The 23,257-nt window shown below is 37.1% G+C and overlaps 4 protein-coding genes and 1 long non-coding RNA gene across 11 annotated transcripts; 1 reads left to right on the top strand and 4 right to left on the bottom strand.

Annotated features, from left to right (window-relative positions):
• Positions 1-308: 308 nt before the first annotated feature.
• On the bottom strand, positions 309-4,449 carry LOC111467291. Of its 4 annotated transcripts, none has more exons than XM_023112171.1 (10): positions 4,023-4,449; positions 3,581-3,791; positions 3,401-3,453; positions 3,031-3,067; positions 2,874-2,936; positions 2,661-2,765; positions 2,416-2,566; positions 2,250-2,326; positions 2,054-2,160; positions 309-932 (listed from the first exon to the last, which is right to left on the bottom strand). In XM_023112171.1, the coding sequence occupies exons 1-9, from the start codon at positions 4,118-4,120 to the stop codon at positions 2,068-2,070; spliced, it is 888 nt and encodes a 295-aa protein (XP_022967939.1). In that variant the 5' UTR covers positions 4,121-4,449; the 3' UTR covers positions 309-932; positions 2,054-2,067. The 4 variants fall into 4 exon arrangements, with proteins under 4 accessions (XP_022967939.1, XP_022967940.1, XP_022967933.1 ...); XM_023112172.1 differs by having other exon boundaries at positions 309-890; XM_023112165.1 differs by having other exon boundaries at positions 309-823.
• Positions 4,450-5,876: 1,427 nt separating this feature from the next.
• LOC111467872 lies at positions 5,877-8,434 on the bottom strand. 2 transcript variants are annotated; one of them, XR_002714627.1, is made up of 3 exons: positions 8,224-8,434; positions 6,651-6,763; positions 5,877-6,164 (listed from the first exon to the last, which is right to left on the bottom strand). It is a non-coding gene; the product is annotated as an uncharacterized LOC111467872 (long non-coding RNA). The 2 variants fall into 2 exon arrangements; XR_002714626.1 differs by having other exon boundaries at positions 5,877-6,104.
• An 880-nt stretch (positions 8,435-9,314) lies between these two features.
• Positions 9,315-10,267, bottom strand: LOC111496922. Its single transcript, XM_023147496.1, has 2 exons — positions 9,707-10,267; positions 9,315-9,629 (listed from the first exon to the last, which is right to left on the bottom strand). The coding sequence occupies exons 1-2, from the start codon at positions 10,265-10,267 to the stop codon at positions 9,315-9,317; spliced, it is 876 nt and encodes a 291-aa protein (XP_023003264.1).
• Positions 10,268-12,197: 1,930 nt separating this feature from the next.
• Positions 12,198-17,165, top strand: LOC111466337 (tubulin--tyrosine ligase-like protein 12). Its single transcript, XM_023110940.1, has 15 exons — positions 12,198-12,547; positions 12,640-12,882; positions 13,222-13,346; positions 13,441-13,657; positions 13,854-13,979; positions 14,079-14,335; positions 14,425-14,532; positions 14,630-14,771; positions 14,867-15,035; positions 15,438-15,595; positions 15,747-16,070; positions 16,172-16,246; positions 16,395-16,464; positions 16,572-16,729; positions 16,896-17,165. Exons 1-15 carry the CDS (start codon positions 12,272-12,274, stop codon positions 17,040-17,042), a joined length of 2,595 nt encoding a protein of 864 aa, XP_022966708.1. The 5' UTR covers positions 12,198-12,271; the 3' UTR covers positions 17,043-17,165.
• Positions 17,166-17,259: 94 nt separating this feature from the next.
• On the bottom strand, positions 17,260-23,158 carry LOC111467166. 3 transcript variants are annotated; one of them, XR_002714494.1, is made up of 15 exons: positions 22,901-23,158; positions 22,334-22,421; positions 22,085-22,193; positions 21,745-21,794; positions 21,358-21,424; positions 21,136-21,208; positions 20,719-20,774; positions 20,032-20,128; positions 19,529-19,613; positions 19,293-19,355; positions 18,776-18,835; positions 18,028-18,120; positions 17,866-17,928; positions 17,468-17,773; positions 17,260-17,385 (listed from the first exon to the last, which is right to left on the bottom strand). XR_002714494.1 is itself a non-coding variant. In XM_023111962.1 (14 exons), exons 1-14 carry the CDS (start codon positions 22,954-22,956, stop codon positions 17,672-17,674), a joined length of 1,062 nt encoding a protein of 353 aa, XP_022967730.1. In that variant the 5' UTR covers positions 22,957-23,158; the 3' UTR covers positions 17,260-17,671. The 3 variants fall into 3 exon arrangements, 2 of the variants coding, with proteins under 2 accessions (XP_022967730.1, XP_022967742.1); XM_023111962.1 differs by having other exon boundaries at positions 17,260-17,773; XM_023111974.1 differs by lacking the exon at positions 22,901-23,158 and having other exon boundaries at positions 17,260-17,773; positions 22,330-22,421.
• Positions 23,159-23,257: the final 99 nt, after the last annotated feature.

The raw sequence follows: 23,257 nt of genomic DNA, 5'->3' as shown, positions 1-23,257 counted from the left end.
GATCCCACAGGGAGGGAGAGATAGAGTCAATACCTCATGAAGCTTGAATCCATCCCTTGGGCTTACACGAAACTTAATTATTCGATAAAACTCCGAATCCGAATCCGAATCGAAATTCAGGTCCATCACTTGAATTTGTGGTCCTTTTCACTAAGACCTATTCCAAAACATCTCAATCGTAGTCGTCGTCATCTTAAAATCTATCTTAAAAGGAATTCGTCGTGCTTTCGGACTCTATAATCCTCAGTACCCACATTAGCAATTTTGAAGTTGTCCATAGCCGAACTTTAGTTATTTAAATTATCGGTTCGTTCGTGGAAAGACCGAAGGGAATAGTTATTGAAGGTAAACCAAAGTTACAAAGATGGAAGGGATATGGACGCTAATGGCTACATTGCAAAGGAGATGCTGTTGAACAAAATGGTGAAAGGACACATTGGTTACAGAAGTTCTATTGCTCCATACAAGCCGAGGCTTCAGGCACTGCACATCTGGTCGATGATGGTCCTAAGAACTGGCGCTGAGAGCTAAAGACTGGCCTGGGCCCTTCTCTACTGCAATGAAGATCGCTAGTGATTGAGCGAATGGTCTGCACCAGTTTGAATGGCTCCCTAACTGGCATAGCTTTTGCCTCCCTCGTTGAGAGATTTGTGCATACGGGTCTGCTGAGGGCAATTTCTTCACTGGAACTTGTCCCAGATGCTTGCAGGCAGAAGCTTAGTCGGCTATGATTCTCCGAAAATGCTCAACTTCTCGGCCATCTTGTTGTCCCGTGCTTATCATCTTTCTGACGTTGGTGTCGCTGCACTTGTGTCTTCTTCTCCTGCATTGCATTCTTTAATATCAACCAGTGCTCCCTCCTCAGAAGGGAATTGTATCTTTACGATTACCTACAGATTCATCCAATTCTAATGATTTCTGTAAGGAAGAAGCTTTAAAGTTTGGAAGTGGTGTTAGTAACAGGAATTGGAGATGTTCGTGACGAGTTCATCCAAGAACATCGGACCGACGGGGGACAAAGTTTGAAGGAACTCATTTTAACCAATGTGTATGATTCTTTTTTTGTTTTGGATGCAGGAAATTGACCAATAAATCCATACAAGCCAAATCAGAAACGAGCTTTAGATATTCTAGCAGTTTATATAATCATTTGTTCAGAACTTTTTCACTACGCTTTCACACTTGGCAGATTAGAGGTACTAAAATCTGCAATTTTGGCTGATTTCTAAACAGAATTTGGACTTTCATTGAACAATGTCAAGAGGGTATGTATTTAACTCCCTTTCCCCATTTCCCATCTCTCTTTTTCCTTGAATCAATAGATATAAAGACTATTATAGAACAGTAGCCTAGAAAAGTTCATGGGATATAGCTATATATTTTCTGTTGTGTTTCATAAATGAATTTGGAAATGTTAGTCCATAATTCCATCATGGTTGTCTTCGCTTTTCTGGTCATTCTGGACCAAGTTAGGCTAGTAATTAATGATTTTAAAGTTGAGTTGATGGAAGATGCCGGTTTTCCTTAATGATTGGGACAATTATAGTGTGAGATCCCACATTGGTTGGAGAAGGAACGAAACATTCTTTATAAGAGTGTGTAAATCTCGCCCTAGCAAAGGCGTTTTAAAAATCTTGAGGGAAAACCCAAAGAGAACAATATCTGCTAGCGGTAAGCTTGGGCTGTTACATATGGGTTTGTGGAGGTTAGCCACTGCACAGCAATTTTGCTTACCTGTTCTAAGAATTTGCTTAGTCTCGACCTATCTTGGTGTCGAAAACTGACTATTGAGGCTCTAAAGTGCACCCAACTCTTTGGATGTTTTCAGGTGTGTTTGTCAGTCTCCAACCTTTCACTTGTGCAAGCTTTTTTTAAAATTAAGAAGAAACCTTTTTGTACTCGTGTATGAACTGAACTATGAGTGCAAGGGACTTTTTTTGGCAGAAACATTGCAAAGAATATGTACGCTACATGAATGGTAGAGTATTACTTTAACACCCCAAATTTCATTGCACTCACCACTTTTTGTGAGTTCCAATGTCAGTACAAGTACCTTATGAATGAATATCAACACCAATATGCATTGTCAAGCTTCCGTGTGTTAATACATAGAAGGTAAGTTTGTTCTTCCAACAATTGTGAGCTTGCTATTTCGACCACCTGAAAATTGGAACGTGTATAAACTCCACGAAGTGAAGCGGAACGCAATAAAGAATGAAGGAGTTTTATATGCGTAAGTAGATGATTACCTCAAAGCCTATCTTTTCGTACAATAGTCGGGCAGGTGTGTTGTTTCTATGTACATGCACGTATACCTGTTCGATACCTGTCACCAAAAATATTATCAGAAACCATATTAGCAAGCATTGCATTTTCATATAGTTTGATTGAATTTAATCTCTCTTTGGATTATACCACTGGATCTGGCTGTTTCAACTGCAAACTTCAACATATTGCTAGCAACGCCCTGACGACGTGCTGCTTTCGATACGCATAAGTTTGAAACATATGCATATTTATTTGGTATCTCTTTGTTGATGCTGCATACATGGCTCTTCTCTCTTTCCTGTATATAAGGATCATTCCTTCCCATGGTTAGCCAAAGGGAAGAAAGGGAGATAAGAGCAAGTAGATAATAACGACATAAATTCGAGTTCAACCCCTGGAAAAGTCTCGCCATGCATCAAATGCCGCAAGCTCATATCAAGAGTGGCTACGACGCTTTTAATCACCGTGCGTTTTATATGCTTCTGTTCCTTGCTTACCTGAGAAAGTCCATATTAGAAAACAAAGCCAATTCCACCAGAGCTTAATGAATGGTTGCCATGGTAAAATTTCACGGCTACAACTTATTATGGCCAAAAGTTTCTCACCGTGACAATGCATGTGCATGACTGTCCAAGCCCACTACATCTTCTTTTAATGGCATTGAACTCCTGCAACATTCATTGGATACATATAGAAATTAAGGGTATGAACCAATTCATCTTCAACCACTCAAGAAGATCAAACAAATCTAACCCATCCTACCTGTTCTGCAAATTTCCTTTTGAAGCTATCAACATATCTGTGTTTAAAGCAGAGCTACAAATCAGTTGCATCCAACTCTTTTCACTTTCTTGAATAAACCATATCTACAATTTCCGTTGTACTATTGACAACTTATGAGCAATGAAATCTGAACATTTTTGGTATTATCAATAGCAGCTTGGTTTTCTTTTTGCTACCCCTTTTGATATCAAGTCCAATTTCTGTATAAATTCTCAGATGCTTAACAGGATATCATTGAATATTTAAACTATCCTTTTCAGGTTTTGGCTTGTTCTTGTGTTTTAGAAGAAGATAAGGTGTGCACAAGCGACAAAGTTTCTTTCAATAAAATAAAACAAAGTTCATTTACCGTTCATTTTTTCGATTCTCCCAATGACTTTCAGCCCGAAGCCATGCCGCTGTCTACCACAAAATCAAGCACACAGACGCCACAACTTATTTATGGTCCAAAATTTTCAGAACGATTTTAAGGTTCTGAGGTTGAAAATTTCTTCATCAAGCACAAAATCAAATGATTCAAATCACTTACCCACAATTCTTCATCAAGCACGGCCTCCCTGGCTACAAATTGACCGAATTCCAATCTTTTTTTGTGAACTAAATCTTGATCACCTGGCGGCGGCCGATTGAACCGTAATTCGTTTGGCGTCGATGGTTTCGACTTCGGTAGCAACAGTGGCGTTGAAATCTGAATAGAAATATCTTCCTTCACCGTTTGAGGCGATTTAGAATCCATCTTCCTGATTCAAATTCAAAAAAATTGAAATCTCCATCAAAACAATATACCAACTCATCACCGGCCCGTTCCAGTCGGAAATCAACTGACACGATTTTGTAATAATCATCGAGCAGAACAGATAAATAGAAACCTTATCCAATCAAATGAACGGCAGCGATGAAAATCAAATTATAAAGTTGAAAAAAATTGGTACCAGAATCGAACGGAAGAAGAAGAATAGAATCGAACTTACATAGACCACGAGGCGACATTTTTATGAAATTTAAGGTTCCGGTATCCATATCGGACGGATCCCAAAAACTCCGGCCTGCAAATCGAGATTGCCGACATTGAAACAGGAGCTTTCAGCTCACAAATTCAACCTCCAAACAGGACAGACAAAAAACGGAGCCGGAACCGGAACCGGAACGGGCAATAATAACAATCCCCCTTGTTCTTCAGCCAAAAATAACGTCCGAACAACAAATTGAAGATATAGAGAATCCTAAAACATCGATTAACAGAGAAGAGAAAACCAGAAAGAATACACGAAGATTCCCGTGTCGCCCTAACGCCGCGCCGGAACTTGGCGTTTGCAGCAGAAGAATCGGTCTTCTCCTCTTTTTCTGTTTTTTTATTTCACCGATGTTTGTTTTTAATTTAATTTTTTTCTTTACGCTTCCCTTGTACTTATAACTTAGGTTGCTCCACTCAGATCTCGCCACGTCTTAACAAGAACGCCACGTGTCAGTATTTGACGGCATTTGATCGGATAATCCGCGGCGTTTTCTACGTATTTTATCCAAAAATCTAAATAATTTAGTGGACCCCAGTTTTCTGTCTTTAATAGTAATAATAATAATAATAATAATAATAATAATTTTTTTTTAAAAAAAAAAAAAGAAAAACTGCCTTAACAGTTGGAGCTCCAGCCACTGCCCTAAAAACCTTACTGCAAATAAATTATAATTAGAGGTCAAATTTTGTCTTCGGATAAGTCTAAAAATCTTCCGACAAATATATGATACTTTAATGCCAACTTTAGCCTTCCTATTTTTCTTTATTTGGCCTTTACATTTAAATATGTTTTACTTATTTTTCTAATTCAATTCTATTTCATGTAATTAATAGAAATATTTCTAAGCCCGTGTTAACCTCCTTAAATTAAAAGCTAACTTTTGTCGGGTATTTCGGTTTGAAGAATCGAGCTACAAACTTGAAAATAGATGTTTTCTTTCATTTCTCAACGGTGAAGTACCGACGCGACTTCCACCAAATAGTCGTCCTTCCGTTTCATTTTACAGCCTACAGAACAGGGATGTAAAGGCTATAAATAATAATAAAACTACAAATTTAAATAGAAAACGGAGGGAAAATAATAAGTAACCATATACGTATTTTAAAATATTTATGGACTAAATGGGAACTTATAAAATTATGAGTACTAAATTAAAATTAAACATAAGTTAGAAGTGAGAACGATAATGAATTGACGAAAAGACCCTTAAAAGAGAAAGAAAGAAAAAGAAAAAAAAAGCAAAAGGCTCAATTATTGTAAGATCGAATATAGAAGTACAATGAACCCATTTGCTTTGTGGCAGTTTTAGATAGCAGCCCATAATAATAATAATAATAATAATAATAATAATAATAATAATAAAATGATAATAATTAAATTAAATTATTATGTGTAAGTCTAATCCACAACTTTCCTATTACTTTTTATTGATTTTTTTTAATTAAATTATAAAATTAATTTTTTTTGTATTTAGTTCAAGAAATTTAAAATATCAAATAGATCTCAGGAAGGACCAAAAAAATTATATTAATTTTTACAGTATTGTTTTTATTTTTTTATTTGTTTATGAATTACTTAACCTAAATAAATGTGATTTACATGAACAATTATTTAAGTTGCATGTTCAAATAAACTACAAAAACATGAGTATTTGCAGGCTTCTACTTCCTCCAAGATCTAAAGCAATTTTGGATGAAAACTTTGCTCTGCCATTTTCATCCTTTAGAAGCTTTGAATTATACAGCTGCTATGCTTGTCATCTTCTCAAGTTCAAAAATGGGTGATCTGAGAGTTAAGCGATAGATCTCACATCGTAACTGGTAGATCTTACATCGGTTTGAAGAAGGAAATGAAACATTCTTTATAAGGGCGTGGAAATCGCTCCCTAACAAACTCGTTTTGGAACCGTGAAACTAACGACGATACAAAACAAGCCAAAGCAGACAATACCTAATAGCGGTGGGTCGATTCATCACTGTGTATCCGTCCAGCCTTCATGAGTTCAAGTTAAACAACAATTCACCGGTGCCTACAACCCTGTCGAATTCAACCAGACATGTTGTTAGCTAGCCTCCATTTCCAACTAGTGGCGTGCATCTAAAAATTACGTCAAATACAGACATGTACTTGTATTTTGAGAAACAGAAGATAAAATTTGATATCATCACAAGAATCTCTTTAAAATTGACTCTCTAATCCGTGATTTATCGGCCACTATCCAGCTCAGAATCTAAAGATTGAGACGCCTCTATTTTCGAATCACTTACAAATTGAAAAAGACTTTTTATAGACTGAAGCAAGCTCCGAGAACATGGAATGAAAGAATTGATGCATACTTCAAGTGAGAAGGATTCGTGAAATGTCCTTATCAACCTTATATGAAAAGGTGAACTCACGTAGAGATCCGAATGTTACATACATTGGCGGCTCTAGCTATAAGGCTGCCAGCACTTTCTTCCTTTTGGGTAACACAATGGAGTGTAGTTGATCATATATAATATCCTTTAAGCTATGATATACGAGGGCCTCTGGCTTTGTTGCTAAAAGACATTGATTTGGTTGGCTGAGTTAGAAGCTTTGTACCTGAAGATGTGTGCCTTGTCGAATTGGCTCGAAGATAATTTCCAATGCTCGTTCGGATGTAATGGCTTCAGCATAAGCTTGGCTTTGTGTTCATTACATGGAGCATTATAAAACTGAACCAAATATTTAATGCAAATCCTTTCAATCTAAAGAGTATATAAATTGACATAAACTGAGCTTGTGAAAATCAGGAGTGTATTACCCTGTTTCATATACTACAACCTATTCTTTTAAGAATGGCACATGAACCATAAATGCTTGCAATAACATCGAGGAAACTTAACCACATATATATACTAATACAACCTTCGAGAGATACAACAGCTAAACTGTAACAGTCCAAGACTACTGCGAGCACATATTGTCCTATTTGAGCTTTCCCTTTCGAACTTTCCCTTCAGATTTTTGAAACACATATGCTAGGGAGAGGTTTCCACACTCCTATAAAAAATACTTCGTTCTCCTCTTGTGGTTGGGATCTCACAATCTACCCCCCTTCTGGACCTAGCATCCCCGTTGTTCTCTTCTCCAATCGATGTAGGACCCCCAATCCACGTTGGTACATCACCCTGTATCTGACTCTGATACCATTTACAAGAGCTCAAGCACATCACTAGTAGATATTGTCCTTTTTGGGTTTTCCTTTTCATGCTTCCCCCCAAAGTTCTTAAATCGCATCTACTAAGGAGAAGTTTTCATACTGTTATAAAGAATGTTTCGTTCTCCTCCTCTACCGAGGTGGGATCTCACAATCCACCCCCTTTCTGGACCTAGCGTCCCCGTTGTTCTCTTCTCCAATCGATGTGGGACACCCAATCCACGCTGGCACATCACCCGGTATCTGGCTCTGATACCATTTACAAGAGCCCAAGCACATCACTAGTAGATATTGTCATTTTTTGGTTTTCCTTTTCATGTTTCCCTCAAAGTTCTTAAATCGCATCTACTAAGGAGAGATTTCCACACCCTTATAAAGAATGTTTCGTTCTCCTCCTCAACCGATTTGAGATCTCACATAAACTCTATATTCTAACGCTCAAAATCCTCACTCAGACTCCAAAACAAACCAATAGTTGAAAGTCGTGCACGGTGTACCTGTACTAGTTAGCAACAACATCACTTTCAAACACGTACAACCAACCAAGATGTTACACTCACACCAGATGCTAAAAAAACTACAAAATCTGCAGGCACGCAAGGAATAATTGAAGCCTACAAATTTAACTTAGTATCAGCCAGCGCCAGTGAACTTTTCATTTTTCTTTAGCATCACAGTTACAAAGGAAATATCAACTTCCTTAGTTCATTCTAGGTGTCTAAGCATCACCAATGTTCAGCAAAAATCTATTCAAACCACAGATTGATATAATTGACACATTCTATAGACCTTATAAAGCTACAATGTCATCAAATAAATCACAGCAAAGCCCTAAACATGCAGCCCACAGAAGCAAGAAATATCTAAGAAAAACTTGGCAGCATTTATATCCACCAAAGTTATAAATAGCAGATAATGCATATCTTGAAATCATCTGAACTGTGGAACATATATCATAATTTGAAGGCGACTTACAATGCCGAGACTGCAAAGATCTTCCCAAGAATCCTCGCGACTTGATACGGAATCCATAGCGAATCAATTGGCACTGCAAATTAAACGTAAATCAACGAAACCTGAAACTCTCCAGCTCTCTCCACATCTAAATTTTAGCAAAATCCGGCCTCCAAAACCCCTTCAAATCCAGAGAAATTAAGGTCGTAGGCATAGATGGAGTGAGAGGCGCAAAAGCTCGACCAAAATGACGCGCGAATTTGGTGCTAATTCGGATCCTATAATGGAAGAGAAATTCTAAAGACTTTTTTGTAATTTAAGAACTACAAAATTCAAAATTTAACGATAAACTTATAATTATTTTAATTTTTTAGCTTCAACAAAAGTATTTTCTGAGGAGGTTCTTTCTCCCCCGCGTAAACACTCTTTAATAGAACTTTAGCTAGTTGGTCATGACCAAGAAACCATCGGTTTCGTTTAGTGGATCGAGAATATCCGACTTATTAATTTATTCGATAAATTACTGGAGACTCATGTAGCCCATATCGGATTAATTGTATTCTGGGCCGGAACAATAAATCTATTCGAAGTGGCTCATTTCGCTGTCGAAATGAATAACGTCGTATCGTGTCGTGTCGTGTCGTATATAAAGAGTTAATATTTTATTTTAAAACATATATTTTTATTATTGGTTTTATAATATTGAGATGAGATATCGACAGATCTTATTATTATTTTTTTTTTGTTTATCTACAAATAAGACAGTCATAATTAGTTTTTTTTAATAAAAAAAATGCCATTTAGTTTGATCTGTTAAAAGAATATATCTTAAAATAAATTTCATAATTCAAATAATTATATTATTTTGATATATCTTTAATAATTTAAAAAAATATAAAATCATATATTTTGTTTTCAAAATTTAAGATAAAATATCATTCAAAAAATATTTTTAATGAAATAAAAATAAAATATTTTATTTTATTTTACAGAATCTGCCTCCATTATTCGACCAATAATTTTTTATTCAAATTTAATTTATATGCATACTTATCTAAAAAACAATAATAATCAAATAATATTCTATCACTTTCCATCTTTGAAAATACAACTCAAATTGACCTACGTCGGAGCAGAGGCAAAGACGGGGCTAGGGGCGGTTTTGGAATAAACTTCCGAGCCCATATATGCTTTCCATTGATAGTATGCTTCATTTTGGGCTGTCCTTGAAGAACGTGGTCTATAGTAGCGGCTGACCAAAACACTATACGAGCAAACAGTGCTTGTTGGTTCGGCTCTACTTCTTGCATTTGAAACATTTCTATGCAATCGCCATAGTTCACGGTGAAAAATTCTCGGACCTCCCTCTCATTCACCGGATACCCCTTGGAAAACGTTACAAAAATTGATCTTTCATCTGGCGGTACCTTAATAAATGAGAAAACTGAAGTTAATAAAAATATTTCTGAACTTTTTTAATCATAAAAATATAAATAAAACACACCCAATCTCTACTATCAATGGCTATATGAAAAGAAGGCGGCTGAGGCGGCAACGGGGTACCGACGGCCGCCACCGCTGTGAGTTGTCGTTGATTAATGGCTGTGATCATAATATCTGTCATAGCTCTAAAACAGACCTCGTTCTGAATTTTAGCCACCGCTTCAACGGCCGCCGTCCGGTTGGCATAGAGAATCTGGAGAGAAATTTCCTTGGTCATGAAATTTTGTGTGAGAGGAATATTATTGCTGTGGTCATCCGAGGACGGCGGTGGGTGGTCGGAGGCAATGCAGGCGAGAGCGGCGACGGCTTCCTTGGCAAGGTCGTTGATAAAATTGAGTGGCAATTTGAGCATTCGGTAAACGGTGTTGTGAAAACCGGCTCGTTCGAGCCATAGCCAAAACGCCATTATTTGCAGAGCTTCAATGGGGTCTCTGCCAATGTTGATGGTGAGTATGGTGTACAGTTGTCTGTCGATTTTGTGGAATAAATTGAATTCCTCTTGAGAGATGAACGTGGAAGAAGAAGGTGAAAAAATTGGCGTTGAGGGTAAAGGATAAGCCATTTATTTCTATTCCAATTTCAAACTCCCAAATTTTAATTTATAGAAACATAAACAAATAAAAATAAAATTTAAATTTAAAGATGGAAGATTACCTTTATACTATCTCAATCTAAATCTGGCCGTCATGAATTCATTGAAACGAGTAGGAATCGAATCGAGCATGCCCTTTTGAAACCTAAAGGATGACCCAAAAACTTCATTTATACATATCGGAACTTTTGGTAACCTGGTTCTTTGTAAGGAGTATGTCTCGAGATAGAGTGTCGGTCGTTAGGGCAGCCTGTAGTTGATGCAAGCTGGAACTACTACTATAGCTTATAGCTAGAGTCAAGAATACTAACCCGTAACACGAGTAATGAAAACCCTATTTCAATGTAACTTTTTCTCGTATATTTTGAAAGTAGAACGATACGGAATGAGAGCGAGGACATCCAAATATGGCATAAAAATGAAGTTAGTATGGTTAGGGTTTTGTTGTTATCAATTGGAATGCTTTTGGGTTTGATGATATGAATGGAAAATTGCGGTGTCTTGAAGTCATTTCAAGTAAGGTTAGGCTTTTATAGTAATGTTTAATAAATGTCAAAAGAATTGGTTGAAATATAATTGGAGGGTTTTTGGGTTTCTTTAAAGTTACCCAAATAAAATATAAAACCCTAATCTATGATTACATGTGATATGGGTATGTTCATTAAGGTAAGGATGGACCAAAAAAGAACAAAAGCCCTACAAATTGTCATAAGTTGAAGGCTATACTAACCCGGCTGACCTAAGTCTTCGTTCCCGTAATTTTCCTCGTTTTTAAAATGGTTATGTCAAGAAGAGATTTTGGGAATGCTTATCTCACAATCCGGGAGGGGTCTCTTTGGGCTTCCCGAGGTTTTAGCAATAGTTATTTCACAATCTGGGAGAGGTCTCTTTGGGCTTTCTGAGGTTTTAGGAATGGTTATTTCACCATCTGGGAGAGATCTCTTTGAGCTTCCTCTCGTTTTTAAATGCTCGGATAGGTTTCTAAGTCTTGATAAGGAATGTTTATCTCACGACATATAATACTTCAGTTAGGGAGAGCTTTCGATTTCTTTGTAATGAATGTTTTATTCTCCTCTCCAACCAATGTGGGATCTCATAATCCACCCCATTTAGAGGTCTAACGTCCTCGCTCTGGTGTCACGGTGACCTCGTCCAAGTCATGTTGCCCATCGCCGCATGCCCATGCCAAGCCAAACTCTTTATGTCTTTACATGTTCTAGTGTTTTACTTTTGTATTTTGAGAAAATATGACGTTTCAGAGAAATCATGCCTAGGCTTGTCGGACATTAAATGTCTCAGAATGTACGATTTAGGATATGATTAGTTGTCAACTTCTCCCTACCCAACCCAAGGTTATATACTGTGAGCCGTTATTGTTAGTCTCTTGCTTGCTTATATAAAGTCTCTTTCAAAATCTCCCTTTCGAAAATATCTCTCTTCCCTCGTTCTCTAAAACCTTCTTCTTAAGCTGAGGCTAGAGGCTCTAGCATACGTCACTTGACCGTAGGCGACGTAAGCACAATCGCAAGTCCGCTGTCATCAAGAATGTGATTGTGACAGATGGCACACAGCTCGGTATAAAGCTCTAATACCATTTGTAACCGTCAAAGTCCACCACGAACATTAAAATCTAAATAAAACTCTAAATTTAATTTAATTAATTATTTTTTGGAAGGTTTAATAATTAAATTTATAATTTTAAAAATGGGGAGATATTAGGAGAGAGATATTAGAGGAGAGGAATGTTTTTAAACCGCGGTAAATTACATTTTACATTCGCAAATGAGTTTAGGGCTCAGATATAATGGGCCGTAAAGGCCGAAAACTATGGGCTTGGGCTCACATCATATGATGGATTCTTAAAGCCCACCGCGATTGACTGTCTTCCTCGTGTTGCCCGAGCTCAGTTCTGCGCTTTTGAGTTGCACAAAGCCGCCACTGAACGGCAAAGGACAGCGAATATCACGTCCAGAAATGGCCGCCGGAAATAGAATCGAAGCTTATGAGGATTTCGTTGAAGTCCATGGTTTGCTCCTCGCTGCCTCTGGACTTCCTCAATCTTTACACCGTCAACTGTTTCAGAAACTGACTTCGGAGACCTTTGACGGTGGCGCTCACTTTCAAGTCGAACCGTTCGAGGATGGGCGCTGTAGACGGCTCGTCCTCTCCTCAGACTTCATGGCCAAGGAATCGCACGTGTTCCTCGTCGACCATGCCTGGACTTTCCGTCTCTCCGACGCTTACAATCAGGTTATATTCTTATACTGAATTTGTTACTTCATTTCTAAGGTTACTGAAGTGAGTTACTCTTGTTAACTTGGGGAATGGTTGCGTGCGGACAGTTGCTGGAAGTGCCGGGATTGGCCGAGAGAATGGCGTCCTTGATGTGTGTAGATGTTGACATGAATTTGGATGAGGACGTGAAAGAGGAAGAAGTAGATCAACAGAGTGTTTGGGAACTATTGGAGAGTGAAATACATGGTGCAAAAGAAGAAGGAAATGGCTCTGTGAGATGGTTGGAGCTTGAGGATCTTCAAATTGATGATGATACACTCTTGTCCCTCGATTTGCCAACTAAGTTTCCGGTATTTCTGTCAGTTGAGAAAAAAATTTGACGTAAAATGTTATCATCGAAAACTGATATAAACTCAATGTTGAACTGGTTGCATTGCGTTGATTATAATTACAATGCGTATTGTTTTCCTGTGAATATTATAGAAAAAGTAGAATTTGTAATCAAAATTTTGATGTTATCACTTTTCAGGAGAATGTATTTTGATATAGCATACTGAATATTTCAACAAATTTTCAGTAATATTGGAAATAGAAATCTCTCTTAATGTAACTTTCTAGTTTCTGATTTCGTAGCTATGGATATTTTCATATACTAGTCTTAAAAGTGCATTTTGTTTCTTCTGATTTAGGATTTACTGGCACTTAGCTTGACTGGAAACAAGCTTAGTAATGTAGATGTGGTCGCTCAGGAAGTTGCTAAATTTAAACATCTTAGAGCACTTTGGTTGAACAATAATCCTGCTGTAGAAAACTGGTATGTATGATAGTCCAGTGGAGCAAAATACTCGTGTCTTCATGCTTAAATTATTGAATGCATTTCAGAAGTGTTCTGAACGCTTCCTTTACAGTGATGAGATCCTGCAGCAGAAAGTTCTTGATGGATCTCCAAATTTGGAAATCTACAACTCACGATTTACTCATAACTTTTCTGAGTGGGCATTGGGCTTTTGTGGAGATATATATGAAAAGGATAATCCTGGAAGCATCTACCCAGCTGATCACTCATTGCAGGACGTTACTAGTCTAGACCTTTCACATAGATGTATTCACAATTTAAACAACAAGGTGAGAATTCTGCAGCTATACTTGTTAGTGTGTTATTATCTTGAAGGAAATGTAAACTCTTAAGCACTGGTTTGGCATTTGAATGTGTGCTATTTATCTTGAACGTTGGACTGATGGTTGTGGCATTTGAATGTACCAGTTATGACCACTAGTTAGTTTCACATGGTTTGATGATCCTCTCAGTTATCCTTCTCAGGCCTTTTCTCCTGTTGAGTTGCCATCTCTCTCGTACTTGAATCTTCGGGGAAATCCCTTGGAACAGAATTCAGTTGGTGACTTGTTGGAAATCCTGAAGGGATTTCCTTGCTTAAGTTCTCTGGAGGTATTTGTCAAAATTAGTCTATCTTCTATGGTATCCTGCTCTAAGAGTTTGTTTGTAAATAGCTGTTAGTATCTGTACCGTTCATATTTGGTTCTGCAGGTGGATATTCCCGGTCCTCTTGGAGAGAAGGCTGTAGACATTATTGAATCTCTCCCCAATCTGCATACTCTGAATAGCATTGACGTAAAAAAAATATTGAATTCTGGAAAGCATGTCATTGATTCAATGCTTCTGCCGCGCCTCCCTGAGTGGACTCCTGAAGAGCCTCTCCGTGATCGAGTTATAAATGCAATGTGGCAATATTTGATGACATACAGACTAGCAGATGAGGAAAAGATTGATGAAACCTCTGTTTGGTATGTTGTTTATCAACTAGATTCAAGTTGCTTTTCCACCTTTTCCAGCACGGGCATGTTTTAATCTTTTTATCTGGAGCTCTTTGCAGGTACGTGATGGATGAGCTAGGTTCAGCTTTGCGGCATAGTGATGAGCCAAATTTCAGAGTGGCTCCTTTCCTCTTCATGCCAGATGGAAAGCTAGCGTCAGCCATAAGGTTACTTTACTCCCTATTTTTTCCCTTCATTTTCTAAGCATGCTCTATGTATTATTGCGCCTTTATGAAAAAATGATAATTTAATTTTTGTTTCCAGCTTCACCATATTATGGCCTATCCTCGATGTTCAGAAAGGTGACGAATGCACTCGTGATTATCTCTTTGGCATTGGGGAGGACAAACAACGGTCTGCTAGACTTACAGCTTGGTTTCATACTCCACAAAACTATTTTGTTCATGTACTTCCCTACTGATAAATCCCTTATCTTATTCATTTCCATAGCTGCGAGGGGACATTGCTAAGTTCGAATCTAATGTAGAGAAATTATTTCAGGAGTATGAGAAATACATCAGGAATCTGCAGTCAAAAGCGTTGGCTTTGCCCATACCTCAAACCACATCAAACACGGAAGGACGGCATCAGATCAAAGGAGGCACTTTACGTGTTTACACTGACAATCCTCAAGTTGAAGAATATTTAAACCGCCCTGAATTTATAATTAGTACGTACTAGAACTATTTTTATTATGTCAGAATGCATTAGTTGTAACAACTCAAGTCCACTGTTAGTAGATATTGTCCTCTTTGGGCTTTAGACTTCTCCTCAAGGTTTTTAAAACTCGTCTGCTAGGGGTAGGTTTCTACACTCTCGTTCTCCTCCCTAACCGACGTGGGATACTCACGTTAGTATTTTGCTCTAATGTAGATTGAGCCAAAGTACTTCCAAAAAATCAATCTCATCAGGCGTATGTGGTTATTGATTTTTTTTTTCCCTTTCCATGACAAGTTATAGGTCAGAAATTAAATTCAGTTTTGTTCCAAGAATTGTAGTTCATTTAATACTTTGATCTTGATCTTTCTCTTAGATAGTTTTAAAAAAAATTGTGCAATTTATTTCATTCCAGCTAGCGATCCAAAAGAGGCAGATATTATATGGACAAGTATGCAGATTGATGAGGATACGAAGAAGGCTACTGGGATAACAGATCAGCAATATGTAAACCAATTTCCCTTCGAAGCTTGTCTTGTCATGAAACATCATTTGGCAGAGACTGTGGAGAAGGTAAACTATGGAAACTAACTCATAATATATATATATATATACACTTAGTTTTAAAAGGTCACTTATTTCTTCCTTCTCTAGTGTTGGCAATACTTCTTATTTCTTCCTGCACAAATGATGCTAAATCAAAGAAATCTCACTTTTCTTACAGGCACATGGATGTCCCGAATGGTTGCAGCCTACATACAATCTCGAGACACATTTATCCCAACTTATTGGTGATTATCTTGTGCGTAAAAGAGATGGTTTAAATAATTTATGGATACTGAAACCTTGGAATATGGCACGGACGATAGATACTACAGTCACCGACAACCTATCTGCTATTATCCGTCTCATGGAAACTGGTCCTAAGATATGTCAAAAGTATATTGAGCATCCTGCTCTGTTTAATGGGAAGAAGTTTGATCTGCGTTATATTGTACTCGTACGAAGTATGAAGCCTTTGGAAATCTTCCTCGCAGATTCTTTTTGGGTAATGTGAATTCTTGTGGTTGTAAATTTCTTGAATGCCTCTGTTCATCTTTCTTGCATAACCATGTTGAAGTCCTTACTCAATTCCTTCCCCTTCTCCAGGTTCGATTGGCAAATAATCCATATTCTTTAGAAAAGCAGAGTCTTTTCGAGTACGAGACTCACTTTACAGTTATGGTATGTTCTAATCTCCATCATTTGTCATTAAAATGTAGCTTTATCGAGCAGTCGGTCTAGCTTACTATAGTTTTGGGTGCCCCAGAGAAATCAATTATGCTGTTTTATTTTTAGATCATTTTTATAGACTCAAATGCTTTACTTGCAGAACTACCGTGGAAAATTAAATCATAAAAACATAGCAGACTTTGTCAAGGAATTTGAGCAAGAGCACAATGGTAAGCAAGCTTTGAATTTATCGACATCGACATTCTATCCTTCACGTTCAATTAATGGTTCTCTTTCAATTAAGCTAAAGCTCTCTGTCCTAATGGGAATATTACAGTCAAGTGGTTGGATATCCATTCAAGAGTGAGAAGCATGATCCGGTCAGTTTTCGAGTCGGCTGCAATGGTTCACCCTGAGATGCATAGTCCATTCTCTAGAGCCATGTATGGTCTAGATGTGATGCTTGATTCCTCATTTCAACCAAAGCTATTGGAGGTTTGAACTAATACCATCTGGTTTCTGCTTTCATTATTTGAGATGATTTTCATCATCATTCAAATGATCATTTATGGCTTTTCGTGCTTTCTATTTCCTTCGATGTTTTCGAGCCAAATGTCTATGCTGTTTTACCAATCGTGCAATTTTCATCCCCTTTGTTTAGGTGACTTACTGCCCTGATTGCACCAGAGCTTGCAAGTACGACGTCGAAAATGTTTTTGGAGATGGAATTATAAAAGGTCGAGAATTCTACAATGACGTATTTGGTTGCCTCTTCTTAAACGAAACTACGCATGCCACTCCATTGTAACTGAACCACAGCTCAATTTTGTAAACAGTAAATACCGGAGGATTTTCTCCTTTTCTTTTTTTTGTTGAGGTTTGTATTATTAATTTGATGTCATGTTTTGTATTGAAATTGATATTCCAGATAGCTTCCATCATGTTTCAAAATGAGTGTTTTCTTACATCACATAATGCCCCAATTGATTGATTGCTTGTATGACTATAGAATCAGGACGCAAATATTACATTAACTCACTTATAAAATCAGCACATATTCTATTTCATCACCTCACTTATGAAAAGCAACACGATTATCCAATAATATTGTAATAGTTCATTCCTGATTTATCTAGTTTTACAATACATTTCTGGTCATTTCGTGTTGTGAGGAATCAAAGAAATTGATGCTTATTCATGACTCGCGAGTCCAAAAGAGAGAGGAGAGGAGGATAAGATAAAATAAAATAAATCTAAAGGATCTTGAAAGAAAGAAAGAAAGAAAGAAAGAAAGAAAAAACGAACCTTCATTCCTTTACAGCTGCTGCCTGCATTTGGTCAAATGTAGGAGACCATAATGCAGGAGAAAACTCGGTCTAATCTGTCTGCTGCTCAATCAATATTCAATGGAGAATAAATTTACCCTATGGAAGGCGGTTAGGCATCAACTCCCCTGCTGCTCTGATGCTTTTTTAGTGTTGAAATCCTCCTTTGCAATTCATTATTTGATAAACGCTCGCCTTCAAGCGCTCTCTCGAGCTTTGGCGAAACGATAAAAGGTGATTGCTTTAGTGAATTGAAGATATTATTGGTTCCATCAAATGAAGGTGGTAGAATAAGCAGTGATATACCTTAGCAGCTCGTGTACTCCATTCTCCTAGAATAGCTCTCAGTCTTTCATTTTCTTCTACATACTATTCATGGATAGCAAGATGTTAAATTCACAGATGGAAGGTTTTGCCCATATGCAATGTGTGAGAGGATGTCGGCTTGGATGATGTTCAAATTAGTACCTGCTTGTTGGTGATGAGTAATTTCTGAATCTCGGTATCCCTCTCAGCTATCACAGATCGAGCAAGCCTAAGTTCTGATGTTACCTGATTCATCTGCAACATATAATTCATATTGTTATGGAAAATTCTGATTGCGTGTGTGGTCAAAGTAATTTCTGTGAGATCCCACATTGGTGGGAGAGCGGAACAGAACATTTTTTACAAGGATGTAGAAATTTCTCTCTAACCCAAAGAGGACAATATTTACTAGTGGTAGGCTTGGGCCGTTACAAATGGTGTTAGAGCGACACCAGACCATGTGTCAGCAAGGACATTGAACCCAAAGGGGGTGGACACCAAGCGACGTGTCAGCGAGGATATTGGATCTCGAAGGGGGGTAGATTGTGAGATCCCACATGGGAAACGAAACATTCTTTATGAGGGTATAGAAACCTCTCCTTATCAGCATTTTAAAAACCTTGAGGGGAAGCCCAAAAAGGAATGCCTAAGAAGGACAATATTTGCTAGTGGTAAACTTGAGTCGTTAAACAACCATTTAAGCTTACAATATACTTCAAGGTCATGGAAGCACACCCACAGCAAACCAGCATAAGTTGGCCGAGTGATAAAAAACAGGACAGTAAAACCGAATATCTTTAAATAATACAAGTAGGATCTGACATCCCAAGAAATTAGTTGAATGCACATAAGTTGGATGTTATTAAAAATGAAATAAAAGCATAACCGTAGTAGTGTATGCAAGACATACCTCAGCTGAAAGTGTCCTCAATTCCTGATCACGAGCAGCTAGCATATGGGCAAGGTCAACCTGAAAAAGGAGCCACCGGTAACTACAGCCATTTTCATTCATATTACATTCCTTCACATATTCCTTCATCATTGACTATCATGTGAGAAAATTTTCATTTTCATATACTCTGATGAAGTAGATAACAAAACCAGGAGATCAAGATCAAACGACAATGTTATCTAAAAACACATCCAACACTAACACTTCAAGATCAAACGATATTTATGTTGAATTTAATTTCTTTGTATTTATTATGAAATATTAAATATATCAATATATGCTAAAAAGAAACATTTCTCCAACATGTTTGTGTCCAACTTCATTTAAAAAATTGTTGTGTCGTCATGCTTGTGTTTGTGCTTCTTAGGTTCACACACGAGAATGATATCTTACAAACCGGTACAAACTTTAGTTATACAAGTATCATACAGATGAAATCTATAAAAACGTCAAATATCAGATTAAAAATGATCACCTGAGGGGTGCTTCCATCGCTAGACCGTTCATATTTACTTAAGCACTCTTGCAACCGAAGAATCTGAGAGGTTCAGGAACAAAGGTTACAGGCTACACATCTAATGGGTACTAAATATCTACTTCACCAATTGAATGAGCTCTTTCCAATAGGAACAGGGAGAAGAGCATGACGAAAGGAAGCGGCTGTGAGCCAAACCATCTTGAGGTAAGTATGTGTATAAGGTTACTATATACCTCCTCATTTAGAAAATGAAGGTTCTCTCGCTGATATTGCAACAGAGCCATTTGCTGATCAGAAAGTCGACCGACATCATGATACCTGTTCCACCAAAAGAATTCTTAATCTTTATTCATGTGAATAAAACAACTAGTCATCTGAAGTTATTACAAAGAATCAGGAAAAATTATGGATATTAGTTCAGTATTTACAGAATTCAAAAAATGCAATCAAAGGGAATTTTTTAGTTTCATCAAAGAAACTCTAAGATTTATTACTCTTGTCGGGAGAAAGAAATCAAACGTTTATGTTATAAAAGACAATTTTATGAAAACAGAACAAGGAGAAGGGTTTTTTTTTTTTTTTTTGGGAAATAGGGTAAGGAGAGAAACTCATAATCAATTAGAATCAAACAAGTATAGCGAAAATGCATTTGCACAATTACTTTCTAAGAAACAGTGACTACCTAGACTGTAGATACAGACTAAAGAGCAGCGTATTGTGATCAGTTTAATATAACCTTAGATCTTCCAAAGAAGTTGATTGCTGAAGTGGGGAATACAATGACTTCAAAACATCAGGCTGAGAATTTAATGAATTGTACTTTTGCACATAACCTGCATTAATCACATTAAATAAAAAGATGAATACATCCAACGAAATATGATTTAAAGGCTGGCAATATCTGATTCAGAAATGCTTTAAGAATCAGCTATGTTTCAAACATAAACATGGCAAAGTCGGATAAAGTAAGGATAAAAAATTCCTTTAAGAATTGATTAGAAGAGCCATAAAATTCTTTGGGAAATTAATCTAAAAAGTTACTGATAACTAGATTTTACAAAACAACATACTGAATGAGTGATTTTCTCTAAACTAATTTATAGCCAGCATTGCCAAACACTAAAAACAATTGAAATTTCCTCATAATCACTATTGAGGCATGCAAAATCATCCAAACACAACCACATTCTACTGGAAAAACCTTGGAAGCAAAACACTACCGTACACTGTGCAGCCATCTATGGCTCCATTTGGAATTGATTTTGCAGGCTTCAAAAGGCCTTTAAAGTGATTATGAGGAGAACTTTAACTATTTTCAGTGTTTGGAAAATTGACTACTGACAAATCAATTCCAGTCAATAAACGAAAACACTATTGGTACCAATCAACTCCTGAAGAGATCCCATGAATGCATAAAACTTACTGATATATATAATCATAAACGATCCAGCACATACTGCTTCAATTAACATAATCATCCTGCAGATATAAAAGGGGCATCCAGCACAACATTTTGTCAGTAGTGTACAGCTAGCTAAAGATGGGGACATGGATTAAGTATGTAAACTAAGGAGTAAGCTTTGAAAGGAGAAGCTTCTAATGATACGATCAATAAGCAACAAAATGACAAAAAATGGAAAATTAGTCAGAATATGATAATAATGGAACATCCATGGTTGTAATAAAATCCAGAAAATATAAATAGAACATCTTTGGGTGATCAGATACATGGTCTTAATAAAAGATATCGCCATGGGAAGGTGAAGATGAAGGGAATGAAAGTAAAAAACAGTTAACTGGAAAAACTACTAGACAACATTCACATGTATAACCTCACTACCTCAGAATTAGGGGAATCGAAAGTGCACTGATTTGAGGTTCCCATACCATGACGAGTAAAAGGGCAGCAGTTCCTGATATTGAACAATTATTTAAAATCGGGATCCACCATCGTCGAAAAACGTAAAACAGGTAAAAACGCTTCATTGCCATGTGGCATTTAGGAACACCCCAAAAATGTGAAGATTTTTAAAGACCGAGTCAGCACAGCTATCTAACATACCATATGCAGTAACTGCGAAAGGTAGACGAACAATATGCTTTAACTTCTGGCTAAAGCTATAATAACCCTGCAAATGAGAAAGAAAAAATAATCCATTCAAATGCATTGTAAACCACAGAACATGAAATGAAACACCAGATTGACCAAAAGACAGGCTTCCTTCAAGAAAACATATTGCAACAGAAATAACTAATCTAGCAGATCGCGAACGTTCAACCAACAGAAAACGAAGTCATCACTAAGGAAACATTTTCTCTTCATCACCAATATCAATCAATAGTACTTTTAGTTCATATCGCAACTTCAATCTTTAAAACCTTCAAGCTCTTCAAATTTTCAAAGGAGAGAGGAAGCAAAAAAAAGTTCTTAATTGATAAATGTAAGTACCTGCAAACGAATTTTATGAACTTGGTATACTAGATACTGCTGAAAGATACCTGAAATAGTAAACCGCAGTTTAATTTCTAAACAAGTATAAAGTTCCATAACCATATCTCTTTAGTTGAATTATTGAGCAAAAAAAAATTATATGTCAAGATGTTGAGTTAAAATATTCGAGTTCAACAGCTCGAATTCCTAAGAATGAACTAAATAGAAACTTTTAGCCTTGCAATGACGAAAAGTAAACTGGCTACATAAATAACAGAAAATAAAATTGTCACTTCGCCAGAAAATAGTTAGTTTTAGTTTATCTGAGTAAGTATAGCTCTGGACTTTATTAGAACACCTGTGAGCATCAACAGAACAACATCACAACTGCAGAGCAACGGTTCAACCAAGTGCTTTATAGGATGAAAAATCCATGGTGCTCCAATAGCCAGAGCAGCATAGCCAACCTAAATCGGGGAGAAACGCAATCATTTCAGCCTTTTCAAACAAAGTAATACAGTAAGCCAGCCAATTCAAGAACTATCGAACTTTTCCTAACTAGAATTACAAATGGATTTTGGTTCATTTAGATGGAGATTATACTTGCCAAAACAAGACAATAAATTATGCTCCCAATTGTTCTTGCAGGCTTCCGATGACCAAATAATGGCGCCTCATGCAGTATATCAAGAAACCTGTACCAGTCCAATGAACTATCAATACCGAAGGAAGATAGACAGTAAAAAACATTCAGGCGAGTCGATTCATTCGACAGTCGGATTCATACTGAAATCACGAAGAATACTTCAGAGTGTTAGACAAACACGACTCTCCACAATGGTATGATATTGTCCACTTTGAGCATAAGCTCTCGTGGCTTTCCTTTGGCTTCCCCAAAAGGCCTTATTCTATTGGTGATAGTATTACTTGATTATAACATTCAGGCGATGTAGGATTAGCTGTAGAATTTTCATCATCCAAAAACATTCAGGCAAGTCGATTCAACATTCGACAGTCGGATTCGCACTGAAATCACGAAGAATACTACAGAGGAATAACTTAAATTGAAATTTCCAAAAACATAGAAATAGCGGAGTCTGAATTCGAACAATCGGACGCTTGAAATAAACAAAAAAAATGCAATCAAACGCTTGAAATTTATGGAAATTTTTACATCGCGTTGTCTTGAGATGATGTTGCGCGCGAAGAGGCGTGCCTCTCCGCTGCCATGTTTGGAATGTAGACGCTTAAACGGAGATGGAAGAAGAATTGGACACGGAATTGCGCAGTGGAAGCTTTTCGTTACCGCCAATTTTGCTTCTCCGATTTCGATGATCGGTGATTTTTCCAGAGAGAGAGAGGGAGAGAGAGACTGATTCTTCTGCAACAAATATCAGCATAGGAATCTTTTGGTCGTAACGGAATGAGTACGAGATGACCGACGAGTTAATATTCCTACCGCCAACTCACGGGTTGAAATGTCAAGATCAGTTAATATTCTTCACAACATTATTAATAAATTTTAAATAAA

Source organism: Cucurbita maxima, unplaced genomic scaffold (genome assembly GCF_002738345.1).
Source record: "Cucurbita maxima cultivar Rimu unplaced genomic scaffold, Cmax_1.0 Cma_Scf00002, whole genome shotgun sequence".
In the NCBI taxonomy this organism is placed as follows: domain Eukaryota; kingdom Viridiplantae; phylum Streptophyta; class Magnoliopsida; order Cucurbitales; family Cucurbitaceae; genus Cucurbita; species Cucurbita maxima.
This window is presented reverse-complemented; position numbering and strand designations above follow the sequence as displayed.

Bases quoted from the DNA above. Each gene is read 5' to 3' on its own strand.
- LOC111467291 (XM_023112156.1), bottom strand. From the start codon at position 4,120: ATGTCGGCAATCTCGATTTGCAGGCCGGAGTTTTTGGGATCCGTCCGA. The intron at 2,937-3,030 runs GTAGGATGGGTT...TGAATGTTGCAG, and splicing joins AAAGGAAATTTGCAGAACAG to GAGTTCAATGCCATTAAAAG. The intron at 2,766-2,873 runs GTGAGAAACTTT...GGACTTTCTCAG, and splicing joins CATGCACATGCATTGTCACG to GTAAGCAAGGAACAGAAGCA.
- LOC111467166 (XM_023111962.1), bottom strand. From the start codon at position 22,956: ATGGCAGCGGAGAGGCACGCCTCTTCGCGCGCAACATCATCTCAAGAC. The intron at 22,422-22,900 runs GTAAAAATTTCC...GGACTGGTACAG, and splicing joins TCATCTCAAGACAACGCGAT to GTTTCTTGATATACTGCATG. The intron at 20,775-21,135 runs GTAGTGAGGTTA...TTATATCTGCAG, and splicing joins TCGATTCCCCTAATTCTGAG to GATGATTATGTTAATTGAAG.
- LOC111466337 (XM_023110940.1), top strand. From the start codon at position 12,272: ATGGCCGCCGGAAATAGAATCGAAGCTTATGAGGATTTCGTTGAAGTC. The intron at 12,548-12,639 runs GTTATATTCTTA...GCGTGCGGACAG, and splicing joins TCTCCGACGCTTACAATCAG to TTGCTGGAAGTGCCGGGATT. The intron at 14,336-14,424 runs GTATGTTGTTTA...AGCTCTTTGCAG, and splicing joins ATTGATGAAACCTCTGTTTG to GTACGTGATGGATGAGCTAG.
- LOC111496922 (XM_023147496.1), bottom strand. From the start codon at position 10,267: ATGGCTTATCCTTTACCCTCAACGCCAATTTTTTCACCTTCTTCTTCC. The intron at 9,630-9,706 runs GTGTGTTTTATT...TCATTTATTAAG, and splicing joins CCATTGATAGTAGAGATTGG to GTACCGCCAGATGAAAGATC.